This window comes from Anser cygnoides, chromosome 4, assembly GCF_040182565.1.
Source record: "Anser cygnoides isolate HZ-2024a breed goose chromosome 4, Taihu_goose_T2T_genome, whole genome shotgun sequence".
Taxonomy (NCBI): Eukaryota; Metazoa; Chordata; class Aves; order Anseriformes; family Anatidae; genus Anser; species Anser cygnoides.
Window position 1 is genome coordinate 71,923,441 of NC_089876.1, and position 22,278 is coordinate 71,945,718.

Genomic DNA, 22,278 nt, shown 5'->3' on the forward strand with positions numbered 1-22,278 from the left:
AACATGTCTGTCTCTCCCCCTTTGATGCAGTAATGCACTTTAGGTATAATGTTCAGGTAATCCTGCAGTTTTCGTACGCTAGCTCAGAAGATTAGTCCAGCTGGCTTCTGCAGGTGCTCCCACCCAGGGAGATCCAAGCAATGGATTTTCTAGATAACATCTTCCACAGGAGGAAATAAAGGGACTCTAATGTACGTCAGATCTCTGTCCTCCACCACTGACATCGTTTTACAAACACCAGAGCCGTCATGGTCATTACCCAGAACCCAAACCAGCACTAGAGCATACAACACAACTTTAAAAATGCAGAGAGGAGAACTGACCCGTACCCATTTTATGAGCTGAGAAAAGCAGTAACTTCTAGCCTCCAGTTTCACGATGGCAGGAAGAAGAGTCTTGTAAATGCCCCGGGAAGACTGTCCATCCAGTGGGAAGAAAAGGATTATGAGACCTCACTCCTAATTTTGCCTGCACCGGCAGCTTACTGACCGCCCGCTGAGGACAAGCGGCATGGACGAGGCCATTGAGAGGCAGCAAGGCTGGTCACGAACCAGCTTGTGGTGTAAAAACCCAGCGATTCCTATACTCACCATGGCCTTTGGATGGAAACAAGCAACGCCAGCCATTCTCGCACCACAAATTACTTCCATGCTTTCTGTAAGCCCACCAGAGCGGAATTGCAGGGTCTGCTGAATCTCCAGTCCTGCCTCCCACTCTTCTGGTTTCCATCTAGAAATGGAGATAATTATACTTGCCTGTCTCTGGTATGTTTTTCCTACGGCAGATTAAAATGCACAATGTTCCCTCAAAGGCTTTCTGAGCTTCTGATGAGCATGATCTAAGCTCTCGCCATGCAAAGCAATCCCTAGTCTGTGGGCAGTAGCTTTGCACTTCACTGCCAAGATGGCCTTCATTAATTTAAGTGGTATAAAAAGTTAAATATGTATAAGGAAATAGTGTATAATGACATAATACACTCAAAACTTCCCAAATTTTAGTATGAATATATATTTTTTAAGGTAGTGGGTAATTTTTTAATCCAATGTATCATGTTTAATGTTCAACCGAGCCAAATCCATAGATACACCCAGCTCTTTACATTTCTTCCTCTGTTAGAATAATATACTGGGTCAAGTGGGGGACTACTGTTTATTTTAGCTTTGCAAAATTGATCCCAGCTTCATATTTTTGAGAAAGATCGGTCCATTTTGGTACAGTTCCAGAATAAATCTTGCCTGTTCTTTTAAAGTGGGACCGAGCCTTGACATACCACCATTGTGAACGTGGCAGGCACTTCTGGCACATGCAATGAGTGATCGACTTCTCTGCTTGTTTTCATAGCGATAAATATGTGGTACCACTAGGCAGGAAAACAAAGCATTCCCCCAAACTCCCTGCTAAGCACATTTTGGAATTAATGGGGTAGTATAGATGCATCACACTCTCTTTCTGTGCTAAAAGGTATTTGATTCCATGAAATTCACTCACTCCCACCTAATTTAAACAACCAGAAAGGAACATTGTATTTTCCTTTTTCTGCACATGTAAAAAGAGCAGACAATCTTGCCAAGGTTAACTATATAATCCTGTTAGGCTTCTATAGATTTCATTAATGACTCATAAAAGAGAATCAATAAAGCCCCTTGCACACCAATACAAAAAATAAATAAATAAATAAATAAATAAGCAATGTAATCAATAGACATCATCAAAACTTCTCTGATGCAAGCTCCCGTAACAGTGAGTTTAGGTTAATAATTCTTCACAGATGTTCCTGCTCTGAAATCCTTCCTCAAGGGCTGTTCCTCATTTCTTTAGAAAACTTTGGTGGGACCACTCGTGTTAGGCCGCAACCTTGCAAAGCTGCATGTAGAGGCATGGGATTACTCTCACACGGAACACAGACACTTGCCAAAGCCTCTTCACGCTCGAAAGGTTAACAGGACTGCTCACAAGGGAAGGGCCTTGTACAGAACTGTGCCTTTACTCCCTTTTATGCTTTACATTTTCCTTTGATATCTTCCCCTGTGTATGAAACCCAAAAATGCTTAAATCAACTTTATCAGTTCTGTTTACGTAATTTACAGCTCAGTGTACCCAGCAAGCACACCAAAATGACCCCCGTCCTGGCACCTGAACTGGAGAATTGCTGATAACAAATGGCCCTGCCTTGGCAGCTGCGCTCAGAGTAAAAACAAGGGCCTGGGCCATGGTCTTTTTACCAAGACTTCCCTTCTGATTTGCTCCAAAACTCTCACTCAGACACCTTGTCTGCTTGTATGCTTCCCCCTTTTTTCCTCTTTATTTTTTTTTCCCTCTTGTTTGGTTTTACAGTTTCCTCTGGCATTCAGAGACAATAATGACCCTCTGATATCTTTTGTAGTGGCTAAATGGATCCATTTGGAAACTTGTTCTTCGGAGTGATCCCCCCCCTCTCCCCCCCCCCCCCCCCCCCCCCCCCCCCGCCATCTGAAATAGTTTTTGGATGAATAAAGAACAGACTCCCTTAAAAAAAAACCCACACAACTTCAAGAGATAACTGGGTGGAAATATTAATTTTTTTTCTTTTTTTTTTAAGTACTCTGTTATTTAATAGGCCTTATAGCTACAAAGCTATAGATAAAATCATACGGAAAGTAAAACATTTATTTTAAGAGCCCTTCAATTCACGTGACTTTTCTTTTGGATTTCAAGGAGTTCGTTCTCTGCTTGCCTCAGCTTCTACTGAACTGCCTTCCAGGCTGAACTGAGGGTCCTGTGGTCTTTCCCAAAGCAGCATTTGCCTCTCCAAACATCTCGCTGGCATTTCTTTATGGGCACCTGCTGCTGGTAATTACAGGCCTGTCTCCTAACCACTTCCTCTGTTTTATGTCAGGGCACCATTCAGCCCACTTGATTGCAAACAAGCACCAGTAAAAGAGCACTGCACAAGCCCTTGCAGTAATTAGGCAGGACAAGTTAGCTCTGTGCACGCCGGTGTCCACACAGAAAGGAGTGGTTTCTTTATAATAATCTTCCCTTTGTTGCCTCAAGTAGCATAACGCATAACATGCTTTAGTAACCTTAACCAGACCGCCTGCGTGCGCCTGCATCTGCCGTGGGCTTTACTACTACCCTGCTCCCCAAAACACATTTCTGTTTAGCTGGAGGATCAAAATACTGCCTTTCTCTAGCCTCAGATCCCATAAATACGTTTGTTCCCATCCCAAGTCTTCATGCAAGTTAAATAGAATGCTTGCTTTGTGCTTCATCTTTATAAATATGTTCTGGGGGAAAGAGGATGCTTTAGCTTCTTGATACAATGCAGTATCTGTCTTACCACCCAGGGAAATGAAAATAAATAAGGTAATGTATTCAAAACTCTTAATTCTGCAGGGAGATGGTTTTTTTCTACTGTTACTAATTAGTATTTGAAACCACTAATCCTAATCAGGTTGATTCTTGTTTGCTTTAATTTTCTGTTGCCTACTTTGCAAAAAGCTAACGAGGAAAATACAGTTGTAGTGTTGTTTTTGTACATACTCTCTAAGCTGGCCAACAGTGACCGGCCACTGCAGTACCCAGAGAGACAGCCTCGACGGCACAGAGACCTGCTGGGAAAAGTTCACCTCACTTGCTGATCAGCAGCAGGGTGACATTTTGGGGCAATGTGCACACACCTTTTAGTTATGAGATTTCCAGAGGCTTTGCCTTGATGGGGTGATGGCTGGCTGCAAAAACTTTCCAAGAAAATTTCTGCAGGCTATACTTTTTTTTTTTTTTTTTTAAAAAAAAGAGCCCCAAACAACTAGCAGTCATAAAAAAACATTTTACCCAGTAATTGCCGTTCTAGATGCCTATCTTTTTGTTATTGTTGTTATTCTTTTAAGTAGGACAAGATCTTGTAAAGATAGAAACATTTTCCTCCCCATTTTAGTGGCAAAGACTCTTTGTTAACATTGGGATAGCTCTCTGATGTACGTTGCCGCCTCTGCTCCTTTACTTCATTTTTTTAAAAAAGCATTCTTAGAGTCACGGCAACTTTTCCATCTCAACAGACAAGATAGAAATCTCTCCCCAGCGAATACACTCTTGCAGAAACTGTAGCTGTTAACAGTCCTCAGCTGGTGCTGCACCGAGGCACTCGCTGAGCTCAGGGAAGCTGCTTTGCTTCAGACACAGTGAGAGCACCAGAGACGAACACTTTTGCTGAAGGCCAGCTCTTTCACCTAGAAAATCAGCAAATCTAAGCATAATCGGAAGTTTCATAAACTACAGCCTGGGGACTGAAACTTATGAAGAACAGATGGGGCTAAGTGGTACACACAATCTACCTGCGCACCTCAATACAGTAATATGCATTTATATGTATACATAAACCAGTTGGTGACCATTTCCTTTCCAATCAAAACACCTTTGGCCTTCCCCAGTTCCAGACCCATGCTCCTACAACCATGTGGTTTTCATACACACAAGTCATACTTGGTGGCCCTCAAGTCATGAAAATATGGCATTGCACAATTTCTCATTAAGAGTTTTGGCTACTATAGGAAGTCTTATATTGCCAATTAGATAACGGTGGCAGCTGAAAACTAAAGGTCACATCGCCTGATACTCCACGGTACAGCATCTGATAAACAACCCAGAGCGCAAGTCAGGAGAACTGAATTTCGGGCCTAGGGCTATTCTCTGGACAACTCTTTACCCTGCAGGTAAGTGCATCTTCTCAAATAATATTTCATGGCCAACAGACTTACAATAGATTTGCATGAGCCTTTCAGTTGCATCTGTGGGAAGAAACCACGTAGGCTTACCTAAGCTATTTCAGCCCAGAAATTCCTTGCAGTTATGTAATCATGTACACTAATAATTTCCCAGTGACAGTGGATACAGCCCGGCCTGCACATACACATAAAAAAGCAATTTGATATTTTTCATACACTGCAATGTTCTCGAACTTCAATGCAAGTTCTCATCCTACAGAAAACAGAGAACTGGGACTTCAGCTTTCCAAAATCAAAGTGCTGCATCCAGGAACCCCTGTAATCTCTCTAGAGACAAGGACCTGTTGCACATTGTATCTTTACACCTTTGCAAACCATAGTTATGTATTCCTAGGTGCCCATATGTTGATAGTGATGCTTGATATTGATCACAAGATGATGACGACATTTATGAAAATACATTAATGTATCTTAACACACTGAGCATCTAAAAGCAAGGCAAAGTTAGATAAGTCTGGTCTTTCACTTAAGAAAACAAGCAATACAGCGGTTTTAACTTTGGTCTGTGGATAAGAGTTAATTTGCTCAAAGAAACTAAACTTCAGTAGCTGACAAAAAGTAGTCAAGAGAGTTTTAAGATGAATTTTGACCTTACAGAACATGTGGCAAATACAGTTCCCCACTAATGTTCTTCCATGGAAATATTAGAGTCTACAGTTCAAAACGAGGAATTTCTAAAAGAGCAGCTAGGCTTTCTTTTCACGTACATAGAGAAGAAAAATAAATGAGTACATTAGAAAGTTGTTACATTTTTTACTTAATAAACATCTGTCTTCACCCTCTTCTTGAAGGCAGTGAGGCACTGGCACAGGCTGCCCAGAGAAGCTGTGGATGCCCCATCCCTGGAGGTGTTCAAGGCCAGGCTGGATGGGGATTTGGGCAACCTGGTCTAATGGAAGGTGTCCCTGCCCATTGCATGGAGGTTGGAATTTGGTTATCTTTAAGGTCCCTTCCAACCCAAACCATTCTGTGATTCTATGATTCTGTGATAACTTAGGAGACAGAAATGCATGTGTATAAGCCCACTGAACTCCAAAATGCCTAGACAACAGCAGAAACCTTGGGGAAATCATACAAAATTCAGACATATCATTGAGAAATGACACAATCAGAACATCCCGTAAGTTTTGCTCGGTAACAGGCTTTTGGTTGCATAAATGACTGCAAGCAATCATTTATTATCCTTACTAACTGCAGAAAATATTAATGGTGCCTTGGTGTACCAGTTATGCCACAGATCTTCATTGGACTCCTACGAAAAAATTCTGTGAGCCACTTAAATTGCTTTCCCCTTCTCCACTATGGGTCCTTCCCACAGGCAGTAGCCCTTCAGGATACACCTGCTCCAGCATGGGCTCTCCATGGGCAGCAGAGGGACAACCTGCTCCACCACGGTCCTCTCCATGGCCTGCAGGCAAAGCTCTGCCTTGGCACCTGGAGCACCTCCTCCTCTCCTTCTTCCCTCACCTGGGTGTTCACCGCTCTGCTTGTCCAGAGTTTTTTGCCCTTTCTTAAATATATTTTCACAGAGGCAATGGGTGGTGGGCTCAGCTGGGTCCTGCAGTGGCTCCATTGGAGCAGGCTTTGTTTCCTGTGGGTCAGCCCTGGCCTCTCCTCACAGAGGCCACCAGTGCATTATCCTTGTAACCAACACCTACCTGTCTACTGCCACCCAATGCATGGAAACCAGCAAAGACACCCTGCAGTTTCTGTCTGTCCTCTGCTCCCCTTGCATGGACACACACCTTGAGTACCTGAACATATCCCAGGCTTTGGTTATTTGTTCACAGCCAACTTCTGGGTATTGAAAGAGGAGGTAGGAAAAAAGTCTTCTTCTGAAACATCTCCCAACATTTCCACTTAACTGATAACAATTTTGAGTTCTATTTTTCATTTTGAGAAAAGTTCAAGAAGCTAATGGCTCAGAGCAGAGAGCATTCCTGAAAGAGCCTGGCATATTTCTGGAAACTACTAATTCCTTCAAGGAATGCAATCACCAAAACATTTGCCCATTTATGTCAACTTACTAAGGGAATCCAACTGCAGAACAAAGGTAAAAATTCCCCGAAGTGAACATTTTTCAAATTTGTCTTTCAAAATGGTACTTCGGTTGCTTTATTTCTTATTTCACTTTGCAGGGTAAAGAACATTCCAAAGTAAACAAAAATTGCAAAATGTTTTGGTTTACATTACTGTTTTTCAGTGTCTTTGTTTGGGACAGGGAAAAATGACTTGAGGGATGACTATAAATCTTTTTACGAAATGTCAAGGCCATCCGCTGAACCGAACACATTGTGTGCACAATCCTAACTCATAAAGACTGTTTAGCAGCCTCATGCAACCCCGAAATTCTGTTGTAGACAGACTTTTGGTCTCTCCTCCCTTTTTCTATTGAAATACAGGCTCAAAGTCTTCCCAGCAAAACTGGGCCGAGTACACAGCACAGGGTCACAAGTCTCCCAACGCTCAACTGCAAACTTCTGGTCACCTTAGGCTTTCACGGCCCTTTGGGGCCCTGAATTATCTACATAAAAGTGTGAGTAGAAGCTGATTATGCACATGGTTTGGGTTTGGTATACAACAGACAGACATCCAGATGGATAAAAATAGTAAAACTTTCAGAAAGACAAAAAGTATTGGCATTGCAATGCTTTTTCCAATAAAAAAAAAATCATGACTCTATTAGAGTCCCATGCCAATGTGAACAGCATCGCTTTCTTAGCTTCAGCATAATTCAATTACATAATTCTCCCAGCACATGAAAGTGTATATATTTACTTTTTTATAAGCAAATACAATAATGATTTTTTTTAATAACTTACAGGAGGAATAGTGCAAGAGAGGAGGCAAAAACATATAGGAAAGTCAATTTTGACCTATGTTTCATCCTTAAAACCCAAAAGTGGATTCAGTATTAAAATCAAAGCACTCTAAGTATATTGTGAAATATTTACAGCTGTTATTACTGCCTGATTCATGTGTGCCAGAGACCAGATTATTCAGACTGGTTTCACAAGCAATATGTTAGTAAACAGGATTTTGTTTGGTAATTATATTAAACATGTCCATATAAGCTTGGAATTAATTTCAAATGGTATTTTACTGTACTTGATAAAAGCACTAAGCAGCAAGAACTAATGATGGCAAGAAAAGTCTCCTCTCATTTTCAGTAAAGCTTTCCATGTGAAAATCTGTCAACATGAAAAAGTTACTGCTTGTAATGAAAGCCAGGCTTTAGTTAGTAATATGTTTACATGTTATGTTCCAGAAGGGAAAAAAAAATGCAATTGAATTACTCTCCTTAAAGTCTGTGGTTCACAAACACATGGTCTGCTCTGGGCACGCTACTAATGTCGACTCCTCCAGCCTGGGAAGAAAAAAAATTCAAGCCAGCCTCATGACACATACAAGAGTTTTGTGCTATTAACACGGTTTAAGAGTTTAAGTGAGCCCTCTGGATGTGTTTGCAGGATTTTTGCTGTGGGTATGCCTACCCCGATCAGGTATTTAAGCTCTGCTCTTGTCAGTACTTGCACAAGGTTTCACTAATGGACTGATAATAGCAAAGAGGAGGTGGAGGGGGTTGTGAGCATGACAGCAAGGGACTAATTACCCCTCTGCTTCCAGCTCTCCTATTAGCTTACTAAACAACCCTTAGTCTGCCTCCACAAGGGCTTTATAGCACAATATCTGTTTTCAAAGCTGAATTCGAAACAACTTTTTAGGATTGGACTGATTGCCAAACCGAGTGCTAACCAGTGCTTCAGAGGGCCCGAAGACCAAAGAATGAGGTCCCTAGTCTGCTGGCTGCTTTTGAAGATAAATAACAAGTTAATTTCCACTCTTTTGACACCTGTCATGCTTCTTTTCAACAAACATGCATCGTTTTCTCACCATGCTCCCGTGTCCTCCTTTTAATATACTGGTATGGGTAGATGCTATTTGCTGTGCAAATGGTTAACTAGAATTTAAGGCTGTAGACATACAAACACAGTATCTTGACAAGCTAAATGTTTTCACACCACCATAATGAGACATATTTCCTAAATAGCCAGCAAATAACATTTTTTTTCTTTTTTTTCCCCATGGCAACCCAGAGCTGCACATGACAAAGCATCCCACTGTCTTCAGTAGAAACTTTTCCTGGACCAGGCCATAATCTATTTCAGAGTAAAGAACCAAACAGATAAGCACCTCTGAGGTTATTCTGTGTTACAGAAGACTGTACCCTGGATTTGCTAATTTAGCTTTAATTCACAAACCTGACACTCCTTGCTTCTCTTGTAACTACTTTTGTTTCCTGTTAATGCAGCCAGATGGGAACTTTAGTTTGATTACAACTTTCCCTAGTTTAATGTGAACTCTTCATCTTACTATTATCAGATGACATTTGCTTTCCCTAATGTACATACTTTTAGAAAAATTACAGAAGTGCTATTGCTGCATTACATGAAAAATTCCAATGTACATTTAGCTGACATAGCATCAGCTGCTGTTTAAACTGGGCTTAGCTAATGGACTTTTAATGTCAGTGGGGTTATGTGCAGTTACTGGCTATTAGCAGGAATGGGCCCTTTCTATAAAAATCACTTTTCCTCAAGCGTGTTGTTTGAACATTCCTTCCTCTGATTTAGTGACTGTCACCAATACAAAACAAATGCAAGGACGCTGGAATCTACTGTTATCTTTAAAAGCAACTTAACCTTAGCCCAGTCTCCACGAGCAAAATACATGTCCTGCATTGGTAGCAGCAGATATAAAAACAGGAAAAAAAAAAAAAGAACAAATGAACAAATTTTTCTTGTCTTTCTCAGGTGAGTAAATCCCAAGCAATCCAGTGAAACTAATGGGATAGAAAGCAAAATTTGATCTCGTTATTGTCTTCTGTTGATTTCCCCAAGAGAAAAGATCTTTGCGATTAAACCAAGTTCTCATCAAATAAGCTCATCAGTAAAATGTTAGCAGATGAATACTTCACACAATGTCACTTTGTCATTTTAATTCAGTTTTCTTCCTAAATGTTTCTTATAAATGCAAATTTAAGACTTTCCACTGGAGACTGCAAAATGATAGAAATGTTTACAAAGCAAGTAAATAAATTAGCACTTGTGTTTTCAAGATTTGGTAGGTTTTATCCAATAAGCTATGTTTACTATGCAAGACTAATATAGAAGATTTAGCAAAAAAAAAAAAAAAGGGAAGAAGAAGAACCATACAGAAATACTGCAGGACATGTAAAGCACAAAAGCTAGCAAAAGCTGAACAATTTTGCCTTTTTACAGTGCTTGTGAAAGGCAGAGGGCACTTCTCATTCCACACCCAGGATAATTACCATTTTCGTTACCAGCTACCAGGTTACATTTCTAACTCCAGCCTCAGAAGCCCATGCTTTTAGAAGTAGAGGACTTTAGCTCAAAAGCGACTGACTGCTGAGGCAGGAAATTGCCATGCATTCGTGTGTAATAGATATTTATGTAGGTATCTGCCTACAGTTGGTGACATTTGGCTGTCAGTGTTCCTATCTGTGACAAAACCCAAGAGAAAAAAAAAATACCTGGAAGAACCTCGACAACAGATTTTCAAGTAGGGCATGGTATTAATCTCACTACAGCAGAGCCACATCAAGACACGTAGGTGGAATTGTACAAATTATTGAGCTTAAAACAAACAAACAAATAAACAGACAAACACACACAACCAAACTTGCCAGCAAAAGAAGGTCAGATCAAGGTCTGTACATCCTGGAGACTCACACTCTTGTGTTGACATATTTTTAACCCAGAACCAGTTCAGCCCCCGTGCCCTGGCTTTGAAATTAATGGAGCAATATTTTTTGTTGGCCACAACCTAGCCTTGTATAGTGTAAGTCTCTCCTTGATATAAGTACTGGGGTGGTGGTGGTGGAAATCAAGGAAACCAACAGTAAACTGACACCTCAAGTACTGCATTTTCTAGCTACAAACTTCCTAGTTACTTCATAACTAAGAAATTAGGAATTTCCTATTTTCTAAGGTGCAGTTATTTTAAATGAGGAAGAAAAGGAAAAACAGCACTCGCATCCTCGTCAGCAGAGATATGCTGCATAAGAAGATCACTGCGTTTTATTTCAGCAAGATACTGAAAAAGTTACCCTCACCTTCAGAAACTGGTGAGGAAGCAGAAAGGAAGTCCCTAAGCTATGTTTGCAATGTCTGCGTGAAAGGAATTTTTAATGGGCACGATGATTTGCCAAAAACTAGCGCAGCTTTTGGGCCAAAGAGCTTACAGCAAGGAATACTAGTAATTCATGAGCCAATTCAGTGAGAACAGCGCTGGTACAAGGGCACATTCTGCACCGTTTAATTATAGCCCCATCCCTTAACCGGACAGACCTCGGGTTTTCTGTAATAAACTCAGATTTTCAGATCTGCAGTGACCCAGCTTGAGAGGGGAAACTCTCTCCTCCTAGCTGAAAACACTAGCGAGTTTTGTCCTAATCCTAAAATAAAAGCCCAAGCCACAGAGGTTTCACTGTAGTCTCAGCTGGCTGTAGACAATCCAAAATCTCAGTCTGGACACCTCGCTGCTACGCTCTTGGCTCTGGTTGTTGTTGGAAGGCGTTGATGCCGTACAACTGAGAGGCAAAAGGAATACATGTGCTAACTCCAGGAGTAGCCAGCAAAACTGGGAGATACGTTATTGAAAGGGGAAATTAATTCAGACCAAGAGAGTGTACACGTGTGTACTCTGAATTACTCCCAGCAAACAGGAGCAACTCTGTTTCAGTCCGTGTAGGCAAATCGGACACATGAGAACAGAATCAGTCTCACTTGCTATTCTGTCCCACTTTTTATTCCTCGATTTTGGTATGAATGAACTGCAATTAACCTCATTCAGGGAGACCATATCATCATTTTCTTTAAATATGTAAACTTTTGAGTATAAACACATATGTTGGGACTGAATAAGACAAGCTATGTATCTATACAATACATAAAGACACCAAACATCATAAGAGTAAAGCAATTCACATTCCAAGCATTATTTTAGCAAGTTTATGGTTGGAATATACCTCTCAAAGAATCTCTGAATTTCTAATAATCTCGTAGCGATCACTTCTCCCTGCCTCACATGATATGTACTAAATTCAAGCAAAGAAACATCTGTGGAAAAACGATGAGTTCAAACAAATTTCCAAAACTGTGGCAATGGAGTCAAACCCTTTTGACAGATCAGTCAAGGTTTACTTGCCTGTTTCTTCCTCTCTAGCTGATGAAATTCAAGATTTCTCAAACAATTGCATCCAAGCACTCAGGGGACCAAGGAAAACGCGAGCTTTCCTTTCTCTCAAAGGATACACCATTAATCCACAGAGCTTAACGTTTCAACCTCTCACTCAATATGAGACTAAGAAATAAAGCTACTTTACTTCTTGAAAATAACTAAAAAGGGATTGGGAGGAACTATCTAACAAGAAAATGCTCAGCTGTTGCCAGGCCAGTAAAATCTTTCCAAGCTCCTTAGCATTATTGTTGATAATGTTACCTCCAGGAGAGAAAAAAGACTTTGATTTAATTGCCTGGGTAACCTCATAGCTTTTGCCACTGCTAAGGCAGCAAGGTCCTTTGGAGCGTAAGTTGCTTCATTCAGATGAACGACGTACAGTTGAATAAGATATTCCTGAACTGAAGATTAAAAAACAAAACAAAACCACCCAAGGCGGTGATCCTTATTCCATTTACAGCTGTGTTGCAGTCATCCACAGACCTGCTACCACTCCGTGCAAATTTGGGATAACACTGTAGATTTCACAGAAGTAAATGAGCCCACCCTAAATATCTGCCAATGTAAAGACACAACTTCCAGGAAGCATCCCTATTCTGAGCAATGGCATGTGGGTTTGCCCTTCATTTTTTATACATTTTTTGAGATAACAGCATATATAAACAAACTGCTGGGGGAACCCAGGAACTTCAACATTGGGAAAGCATCTGAGAGCCTTCAATGTAGCATGGCCTCTGCAGCCCTCATCTTTGGCCTTGTCTGATAAGTAGAAGGAAGGACTGGAGCATCAAACACCACCTCTGGCATTCAGAAGCCGCCAGTTCTCATTTCGGCTTCCATACACATTTGCTCCACACCCTTACGTGATTCACCTTACATCTCTCCACCAAACAGAGATAAAAACATCTGTCCTCCCAGTTCAGCAAGATGGATTAAAAATTAAGAAATTAATGGGATGTGACAAATGAGAGCCTCTCATTATCTCCAGCAATGCAACCATGTAGCAAAGCCATCCTAACGAGGCAACCTCAGATGTCCCCACATCAGTGCCACTCGCTGATGTGAGCATGCACAACTTATTTGCTGTCTCCTACTTGCTCTGCCAATGTAGGACTCATAACAAAGGAAATTTGGAGGGGCACTAAGCACTGCCGTATTGCATACTTATGTATGGGAAGCCCCTGCTTTTATGGGATTGCTCCACACTCACACAAGCTAGAGCAGCTGGGAGAGCTGTATTTGGGGAATGGCAAAGGCAGTCCCCTAAACCCAGTGCTGCCTGTCCTTCCCGAGTCAGGCACCATGGCGAATCTGGGTCTCTCCACCTCAATCTGCATCAGAGTTCAATCAGCGCAATAAAAAAAAAAAAAAAAAAAAGAGGATAAGACCTAGAAAGTGCTGTAAATGTGTGCCTTAACCAGTGCCGAACCAGGACTGTAAGTCAAGTTTAACAGTGAGTTTTTTCACAAGGCTGGTTGGGCTATTTTGAGAAATGGAAATGGAAATGAAAGCTGTTATTGTCAGAAGATTCCATAACTTTTTTATTTCTCATTTTTACTGAACATCCGAGAGATTTTTAGACAGGGTATGTAAAAACAGTTTGGCCAGCACAGCAAATATTTGGTGCATTATTGACCTTTTCACTAAAATAACTGAATCTCTTCTGGTTTTGATTAGGGTTTTTTTTTTTTTTTCAGCCTCACCCCCCCTCCCCAATGCAAATAAACAAAATTGATTTCTTCCGCCCCATGTAGCTTTCCATATTGATAAAAAGCTCGTTTTTAAGTGAAACTGTTTTTGCATGAAGCTTTTTTTTTCTTTCCCCCCAGCTCAAGTTTTTGGATAATAACATGCCAAGCTATAAAGGGACTCCCCAAATCCCAGTGTTTGGTGAATTAGGAGGAAATCCCATGTTTCCTGCTTAACGTACGTGCGATTTGGGATGGAGTTATGAAAGCAAACAGGAAGCTGTTCTCGTGATGACTACCTAGGGGGAAGGCTATGCACGAGCATCTCTGAGGTTACGGCAAGCTCGGAAAACCTCTGGCAGCTCTTGCCCAGTGCTGTGAGTCGCTGTGCCTTACTTGTGAACACTGTTTGTATGAGCAGAGCCAGCCTGGAGGAAAGCGACAGGAACACAACCACAGTTTGAGGCTTTGCTTCACCTTTTCTGGCAAATGTGCATGCCCACAGCTTACAGTCAGTTTTATGCCACGTGCCTACCCTAGAAAGATGGATCTAAACAGAAAAAAACACCACACAACTGATGTTCTGCAAAATGTTTAAGCATACCTATTATAAAACCAATGGCAATACTAAATACATCCTCTTCCTATCACGCTGCCAGAGTTTGGGCTTGGAATATCTGCAGACGACCTCATTAAATAAAGCACAGAGAAACAAAACGACAAAGTATGTGCAAAATTAAGGGGAATGTTGTTGTTTCCATTTGTTCAACGCAAGCTGCTTCATAACCTTTTCCATTTTGACCATAATTTCAAATGCTTGCTTACAAATGATGCAAATGAAGTCTGTCTTTGCATACAGTTGGCCTCCCAGAAGACTCAATACCATTTCCTTCAGATCACCTCTTGGATAATGTTTCGATGGAAAGCTCCAGGGGTGCCTGCTCCCGAGACCGGACTCTACTGAGCACACGCAATAAATCACTTCAAACACCGCCATCCCTTCAGTCCTTGGAAGCACTTAGCACTGAACTGTGCCTCTGTACAACATTGTTCTGCAGTTCTGTTGACGAAGGTTGTAGCCAACTGGAAAACGGCTGCGTGTCTCTTATCCCTAACATTTAATCCTTGACTTAGGCTTTAAAAGCTCGCGCTGTTTTATACCTCCGAGTCGAACGTGGAAGTGAAGATGGCTAATGAAAATGACAGGCGATGTAATTACTGCTTTATTGGCACCAGTGCCAAGATCACTGCCTGCTAAACTGGAATACCTCCACTGGGTGGCTAACAATGCGTGCACTTCACTTATACACACGCTCCTCTCCCCACCCAGAAGGGAGGACAGACGGAAGGGGAAAGGGAATTACATTTTATTTTATTACAGTGCCATATACATATATGAAACATATTGCCCAGGAAGGGCACTCGTGATTAAATGAACCTTTATTTCAAAGGTCTGACATGTTTTAGATGACAAACCAGTGATCTGAATGCTTGAGACTCACATTGAGTCAAATCCTATTTGTCTAAATGCCAGCTAACCATCCACTATTTTGAAATTTACTTAGAAAAATCACCATTATTATAGCAATTAAAACATACGTTTATGCTAAGCTACAAAAGCGACTGTTTTTTCCCTTTTTCCAGAACTCAGGAACCAGATTCCTCAAAAATCCAATGATTTAAAAATCCAGAAAGACACCAGAAAGGAAGAAACATATAAATCAGGTTACTCCAAACAAGACTACCTAGCTGATAGCCTGAAATAAGAGTAGCTTCACTTTTCAAACTACAACTCTCCTTAGTGTTTTGCATATACACAAAACTAATCATACACAGCTCAGAAATACTCAATTACTGGCCTACCAGCCTGAGCTCCTCTCACCTACCGTGAGAACTGATGCTGCTCTGTGTCCTGTTCAACTGAACTGGGCAGACTGTGCCTCTAAACATCAGTCTTCTACTTGTGCAAAAATCAAGGTATTTATTTGAAAATGCCCAATAAATATAACCCACATTTTCTTCTCTCTTGCTGTGCAGACCAGCTATGGAAGTGATTTGCCCAGCTTTGGAACACAGTTGTCAGATGTGCTGTGTTTAGAAAATTAAATTAGGAAAATCTTTTTAATATGGTTAATGTTCTTTCCTGTTTCTGAGTTTGGATGTTACACACAAAGCGAGTCCCAAAATATAGTGAATAACCAGGGTTTTGAAATTACTATGAAAAAAAAAAAAAAGTTGTGTGAAGAAGGGTCCATATAAAATGACTGAGTGTAAACATGCAGGGTGAAATGCTGAGATGCACTAGCGCATGCTTACCACACAGAAGAATGACAAGGACAGTAATGCTGAAAAGCCATCAGAAGGGGGCTGTATTTGATGCACTTTTTTTTTTTTTTTTTTTTTTTATATAACTGTTGTAACTGGCTGCTGAAGGCTGATGGAACAAAAGCCCAGATTCTGACTCCCTTATTCCCAGGGAGAAGCTCTCAACCCACAGATGGATCTCTCAACTTCATTTTAACCCTGCTGAAATCACAAGTCAGCCAGCCAAGGCAACCTGGCGGGCCACCTTGCTTTCAGTGAAGCCTCCTGCAGTACTAAAATGTTCCTGGGGGTGAGCAAGGGCTGCAACATCCGGCCCAAACTCATGAACGTCACTGAGATCTGCAAGAGCACATCCCTTTAAAACAGATTAATGTTCCAAATGGGTTTATCTGTTCGCAGTGAAATACTGCTTGGCTTTACTGATGCAAATACAATTACATCTACACGATCAAATACAAGGGGTCTACTGATGCATCAAGAAAATTAAGTCCATTTCCCCCCCTTTTTTCAACGAGATGCATTTAGGTATTTAATCACGAAGTGCATCCCCAAAAGGTTAGTACGTTCACATGTTGTGTTTCACTTTTTCCGCACCAAGCATTTTCAAACTGCTGCTGTTGCTAATAAAGGCTGTGCTGGGGTACGACAAATATCTGCACATATGGCTCTTTTAGAGTTTTCTTTTTAAATTATCAGCTTAATTTAATTAGGTTTGAGGGGTTAAGCATCAAAAATGTAGTCTTTTGTTGTAAAGGAAAAACTGAAACAAAAACTGATTAATATGCAGCCCTTTGACTTTTCTATCCATCTCTTACACCTTCAGTATCAGTCTGTACAGCTTGTCACTGCAGATACATAGCCCACCCTCCCTCTTGTCCCACCTAACCCTCAAAAGAGAGTGGGGCCACAGGAAAAAGTTCTTCAAACACTTTTAATGCCCTGAGATGGGGGGAAGCACAACAGCTGAAACCCAGCAACAGCTGAAACCCAGCAGACCAGATATCTGCAGGAAAAGTTGCTCTGCGGGCAGATAGCACCGAGATGCTGGGCACAGGTTGGCGCTTAGGTCCAGAGGTGGTTGCTCTTTTCTTTCACACATTGGGACAATTGAATTCTCCTTCTGATGTGGCTTTTTATAGTGGTGTAATGGATATGGCAAACAACACATCAGAGTTGATTTTGGCTTAATAATCCCCCTGGCCCCATTCACCCCCCTTTAAAAGTTATGGGCTCTCTCCAACATTGGGCCGTTTCCTGTTCTCTCCTGATAACAACGGAAAAATACTTGAGACAGCTTCAGATAATAAGATAAGAAATGCTAATAAAAAAAGTGTATTTAGGTCTGCTGAACAGCTTACAGGAGGATTCTGGGATGCAGTGATACGAATCTCTCTGCAAGGGAGCGTGGAGGCTGGTCCACCAAATACTCAATTGATAAATTTATTTTCCAAAAAGCAATGGAAAAGGAAAGCATGAAAGCAGAAGCCCCGACAATGCCCACGGCTTCCCTAGCCTGCTTCAAAAGATAAAGCTGGTTGGGGAATGGAGAAGAAAAGCAAAACAAGAAATATCATTAGCAGCGAGTACTGGAAAAAAAAATGCATAGAGCCTCGTTCTCTTCCCATCCCCACCTCTTAAAATCATAGCTATATGGCAGTGCTTGCGGTTTGCAGACACCCCTTTAAGGTTGTTTTGGGGTTGTTTTTTTCCTTTTCAAGGTATCACAAGTGAAGACTGAATTGTTTGCACAATTAAAACCAAGCCAGCTGGCTCCAGACCCACTGAAAATCAGAAGACCAAGACCGGTTTGGAGGTCAGGTTCCCCATATCCCATTTCTGCTGCTTCCCAAGGACTGCGAACAAAAACACGAGCGGAGTGGTTCCATTTTGGAGGAGATGGACCAGCTGGAGGAAGACTTTGGAGAACAGAGGTGGGTAAGGATCCTTTTAACGTTGGTGCATTTTTGGAAATGTATAAATAAAGCAGTGGTAAAACTTTGCCCAGTGCTATATGGTGAGAAAAATTCCTGAAGAGGGCATAGTTAAACTGTTGATTCATTGCCTTACAGAAGCACTACGTACAGACACATGAAGATCACCAAGGCAAACACCGCTCAGACAATCCCCCAGCTCTGGGAAAGATGCCAAAACCAGGTCTGCACCCAAATCCTGCACCCACTTCTAGCAAACAGGAAACAAAAATAAAAGTGGGCATGGAAAAATGACTCAAAACCAAAAGATTACCTCCCGGCCACGGTCCCTGGATTTTCCACCCGACTGTGGAAAGTTTGTGACACGGCAAACAATGGAAAACGGTGCTGGGGACCTCTTGCTCCCTCTCTCAGTATGTGAGCACACCTGCACCCATCAGAGATCCCGAGCCCGTGCCTTCCTGCCCAGCATCCACACAGGCACCGGCCCAGGAGCAGGGCCCTGGACCCTCTCCCCTTTCCCCTCTCCTTTCTCCCTTCTCCCCTCATCTCCCCTCTCCCCAGGTGTGTGTGCATCCCTCCTGCCAGGCAGCATTGCGTTACACACGTGTGGCAGCGAGAGACCATCGGAGCGGGTGCGGGTGCTCTGTGTCTGGGAGACGTGCGGTCTGAAGCAGCTAGACACAGCAGGTCCCCTCTTCCCCGCTCAGGCCATCTGTCACGTGAATTCAGGGCTCCTTTCTGCTCCAGGTCCAGCCACCCGAGGGGATCTTCTCCCTTTGACACCCCCTGTCTGCACAGACTGATACATAGGCACTGACATCTCGGTCTACATGCACGCTGTGCTAATAAAACCTCTAAAAACAAAAAGTCAAGCCTGCCCCATCTCCACCACGAAACCAAGCAGGGAAAGAAAACGATGCAGAAATGTGACACGACGCATAATGAATTCTGTACTCCCATTCTCTGCAACCTCCTTTTCATGACCAGGTTTCTGATATCCCCACGAGATAAATGCCCGGCACATTAAGGAAACACGACTCTGAGGATGGAGCAAGTACCAGCGGGGAAGGCATACGCGCAGTGACATGCACAGACACGATGTAGGGCGCATCCAGCCCCTGCCAGCAAGCCTACGGCTCCCAAAATCCTGCCGGGGCAGCGGCACTCACAGCAACCCTCACGGCTCTCCGGGCAAAAAGGCCAGAGCAGAGCATGCCTTGTAATGGCCGGGCGAGAGCCCGGGGTCAGGTCTGCGTGGCCATCTCAAGTGCCTCTCATCGGGGATGCTGAGGGGAAAAAATTCTTCCACTCGCGTTAGGCTAGCACCTCCAAATCAAAGCTTTGGTGCGCGTTGTGATTTCCTGGTGGCATATAGGAAAAACAAACAAACAAAAAAAAAAACCAACATCGGCTTCTAAAATTCCTTCCTCTCGCTACCCATGTCACCAGGAATTTACAAACGCTTTACTGAAGCCGAACATCCTTGCCGTGTGCGGTTGTGCCCACTTGCAGCAGCAACCTCCCTCTCTGAGGAGGTCGCAGAAAAGTATTTCCCAGCAGCAGCCACCATTTCCACTTGAGCTCTAACTCCCGGGAAGAGAGGAGAAAAGCACCGAGAAAGTTTTATCTGGCAGCGGCTCGCACGAGAAGCCGCCTCCCGCTGTGCCCGCCCGCCCTGCGGCAGCCCCAGCCGGTGCCACGCCGCCGGGGCTCTTTGTGATGCTCCCCACGCATCCCCGGGGCGCACGGCGGAGCGAGGCGCTCTCCCTTTGACAGGGGCACTGACACCCAGGCGCCGGCAGAGACGGATTGAGCCGTCCTCCGGCGCAGGGGGGAGTAAAAATAAAGGCGACGCCGCGGCTCCCTCCGGCTCCATCGCGCTCCGGGGCGTGCGCCCACGAGCGGAGCCCGGCGGGGCTGGAGCCGCCGCTGCCCCCCGGCTCCCCAGGACCCCCTCCAGCCCCACGCCGCCTCCCGGGGACCCTCCCCACGCCCGTGCCCGGACGGGGCGGCTCACGCGTGGAAAGAAAACCCCCTCCTGGTCTCGGCACCCCGCAGGTCTCTCCGCCACCCCGCTCCGCTGCCTCACCTTGCGCGGCGGAGCCGGGCCGGCTGGCCCCCAGGACGGCCAGCGCGGGGAGCACCACGGTGTGCAGCAGGTATCCCAGTCCCAGCCCGCAGCGGGCCGCCGTGCCCTCCAGCCCCTTCCCCATGGCCGGAGCGGGGAGCGCCGCTTCCCGGAGGCGCTCAGGCTGCGCGGGGGGCGGCTCCGCTGGCCGGGGGGGGGCAGCGGCACAGCATGGCCGGGCGCGGAGGGGCGCGGAGCACGGCGGAGAGAGATGCTTTCCCGAGGGCGGCTCGGCACGGCGAGGCTCGGCACGGCACGGCTCGGCACGGCTGCCTCCAGCCCGCAGCCCGCGGGGCGGGGACGGGCGGGGGCCGGGCCGGGCCGGGCTGGGGAGAGGGGCTGCGCCGCCCGCCTGCGATCAAATGCGAGCAGGAGCCGAGGAGCGAACCCAGAGGGAAAGGGGGCGGGGGAGGCTGGGAACCACCCGCCGCAGACCGGCCCCCGCCGCCCGCTCCCCTGCGCGGATGGCGAGGCGCGCACTGGCGCTCGCATCCAGCCCCCCGCAGCCCGCCCGCGGTGGGGGACGGGGCGAGGGGCTGCACCGGGGGGGGACCCGGGGAGACGTCCTCGGGGGGCTTCTTCCCCTTACCCCCCCCCCCCAGGGTCCCTCTCGCAAGGCTGGGGACAGCCCGGCCCCTCCCCTCGGACCCCAAATGCTGTCCCCTGCCCCCCCCCCCCCCCCCCCAAAAAATGCTCTCCGCTGCCCCCCGCCTTCGCCGCGCGTCCACCAGATCTCGGTCGGTGGGATGGCAGCGCCCACAGCTGAGGTTCGCTGCTCGGCCGGGGCTCACTCGGGTTTTACCGCTTTCCGGGAGCTTGTGTCGGTTTGGGATTTCTGTCTCTAACTTGCTTTTCCCTTTGCAGAGCCCAGGCAGGTGGTGACCGGACCCAGCTTCTCCCATGCCAGGCTTTGCCAGTGCCAGGGGGCTGCAGCCCCGCAGCTCTCTGCACACCGTGGTGCTCCGCGGAGCCTCTCCTTCCCCAGCCCCGAAACCCAACCTTGCAGGGCTGCCTGCGAGACAAGGAAAGCTGTTTTCTGCAGCTAGCACCTTCCCAAACATGCTGGCTTTGCCTTCTGCCCTCGGCAGGAAAAAGTAGCAGTGAGTGGCGATGCTGTAGAAGGGTTTCCCAGGGGCCACAGGAGCTGCTTGTCCCCACAGAGGCTCCATCACCCCCACCCCGTGACTTTACAGACCAGTCTCATCTCTAGGTTTGGGGTCTATTGTGTTTTGTTGTTGTTATTTTGGTTTGTTTTTGCGGGGGTCTTTTTCTTCTCCTCAGCAGCTGACACAAAGCTGCCGTGCAACAGGGAGGCATCGTTTCTTTTTTGTACAGGCACAGAGTGAGAAAAAGGGGCAGGTTTGGGCCTGGGAGGCTCCATCAGAACCCTGGAGCTGAGTCCTGAGGCTGAGTGGAAAGGGAACTCTGAACAAGGAGAACTTGGCTGCAGAACAGGAGCTTTTTTTTGGATCACATGTGCTCCTCACACATCCCGAACATCACGCTCCCCAGCCTCATGTCTCAGGTTGGTCGTCAGCAGAGCGTTTCTCCATGTACGGTATTTGTTCACCAGTTTTGCCATAACTTGGTAAAGTTGGGAGCTTCTCCCATTTTTTCAGTATTTACTGCTTCCCTTGTGCTAAGAGAAACTTTGCAGAGGCAAGAAACCAGACCCCGGAAAGATGCCACGTGTGGAAGATATATTTGCTGCGGCACCAGCTGACGGGCACATCTACTGCCACAGGGGACAGGGGAGGCAGGGCTGGCTTCTCCATTAAACGGAGTTAATTTATTTTTGATGTTTTGGGGCTTCCCAGGAGTATTACCTATAGTTCCAGGCTTAGTTTCTAGTTAGTACCTCAGTGACCTCATTAAAAGGTCCATCCCAATTTCAAGCCGATGTCCCTGCAGCCCTGCTCGGGGGTCCCTGATGGCTGCCAACCTGTCAGCCTCTCTGCCCCCGTGTAGGTGCATGGGGAGCATCGCTGCTCCACAGCCAGGACACGAGTGATGGCATGGGGACAGCCAGTTCTCAGCTAGGGGACAAAGCAAATCTTTTCCCGATAGCCAAGTTGTGGCGGACAACAGAGGAGCAAGGGCGGTGCAGCCTGAGGTGTGGAGGAATCACTTTCCTACTGGAAGGGGGCATACTTTGACCTGGAGGAGCTGGTTCAAGC

At 45.0% G+C, this 22,278-nt stretch overlaps 1 protein-coding gene across 1 annotated transcript in view; it reads right to left on the reverse strand.

Moving 5' to 3' along the window:
- The window catches only part of UNC5C (unc-5 netrin receptor C), a 247,808-nt gene extending 227,319 nt beyond the window's left edge, over window positions 1-20,489 (reverse strand). Inside the window, 1 exon segment of the mRNA XM_048049472.2 lies at window positions 20,063-20,489. Coding sequence (XP_047905429.2) covers window positions 20,063-20,186 — 124 coding nt within the window. The 5' untranslated portion in view covers window positions 20,187-20,489.
- Between the last annotated feature and the right edge of the window lie 1,789 nt (window positions 20,490-22,278).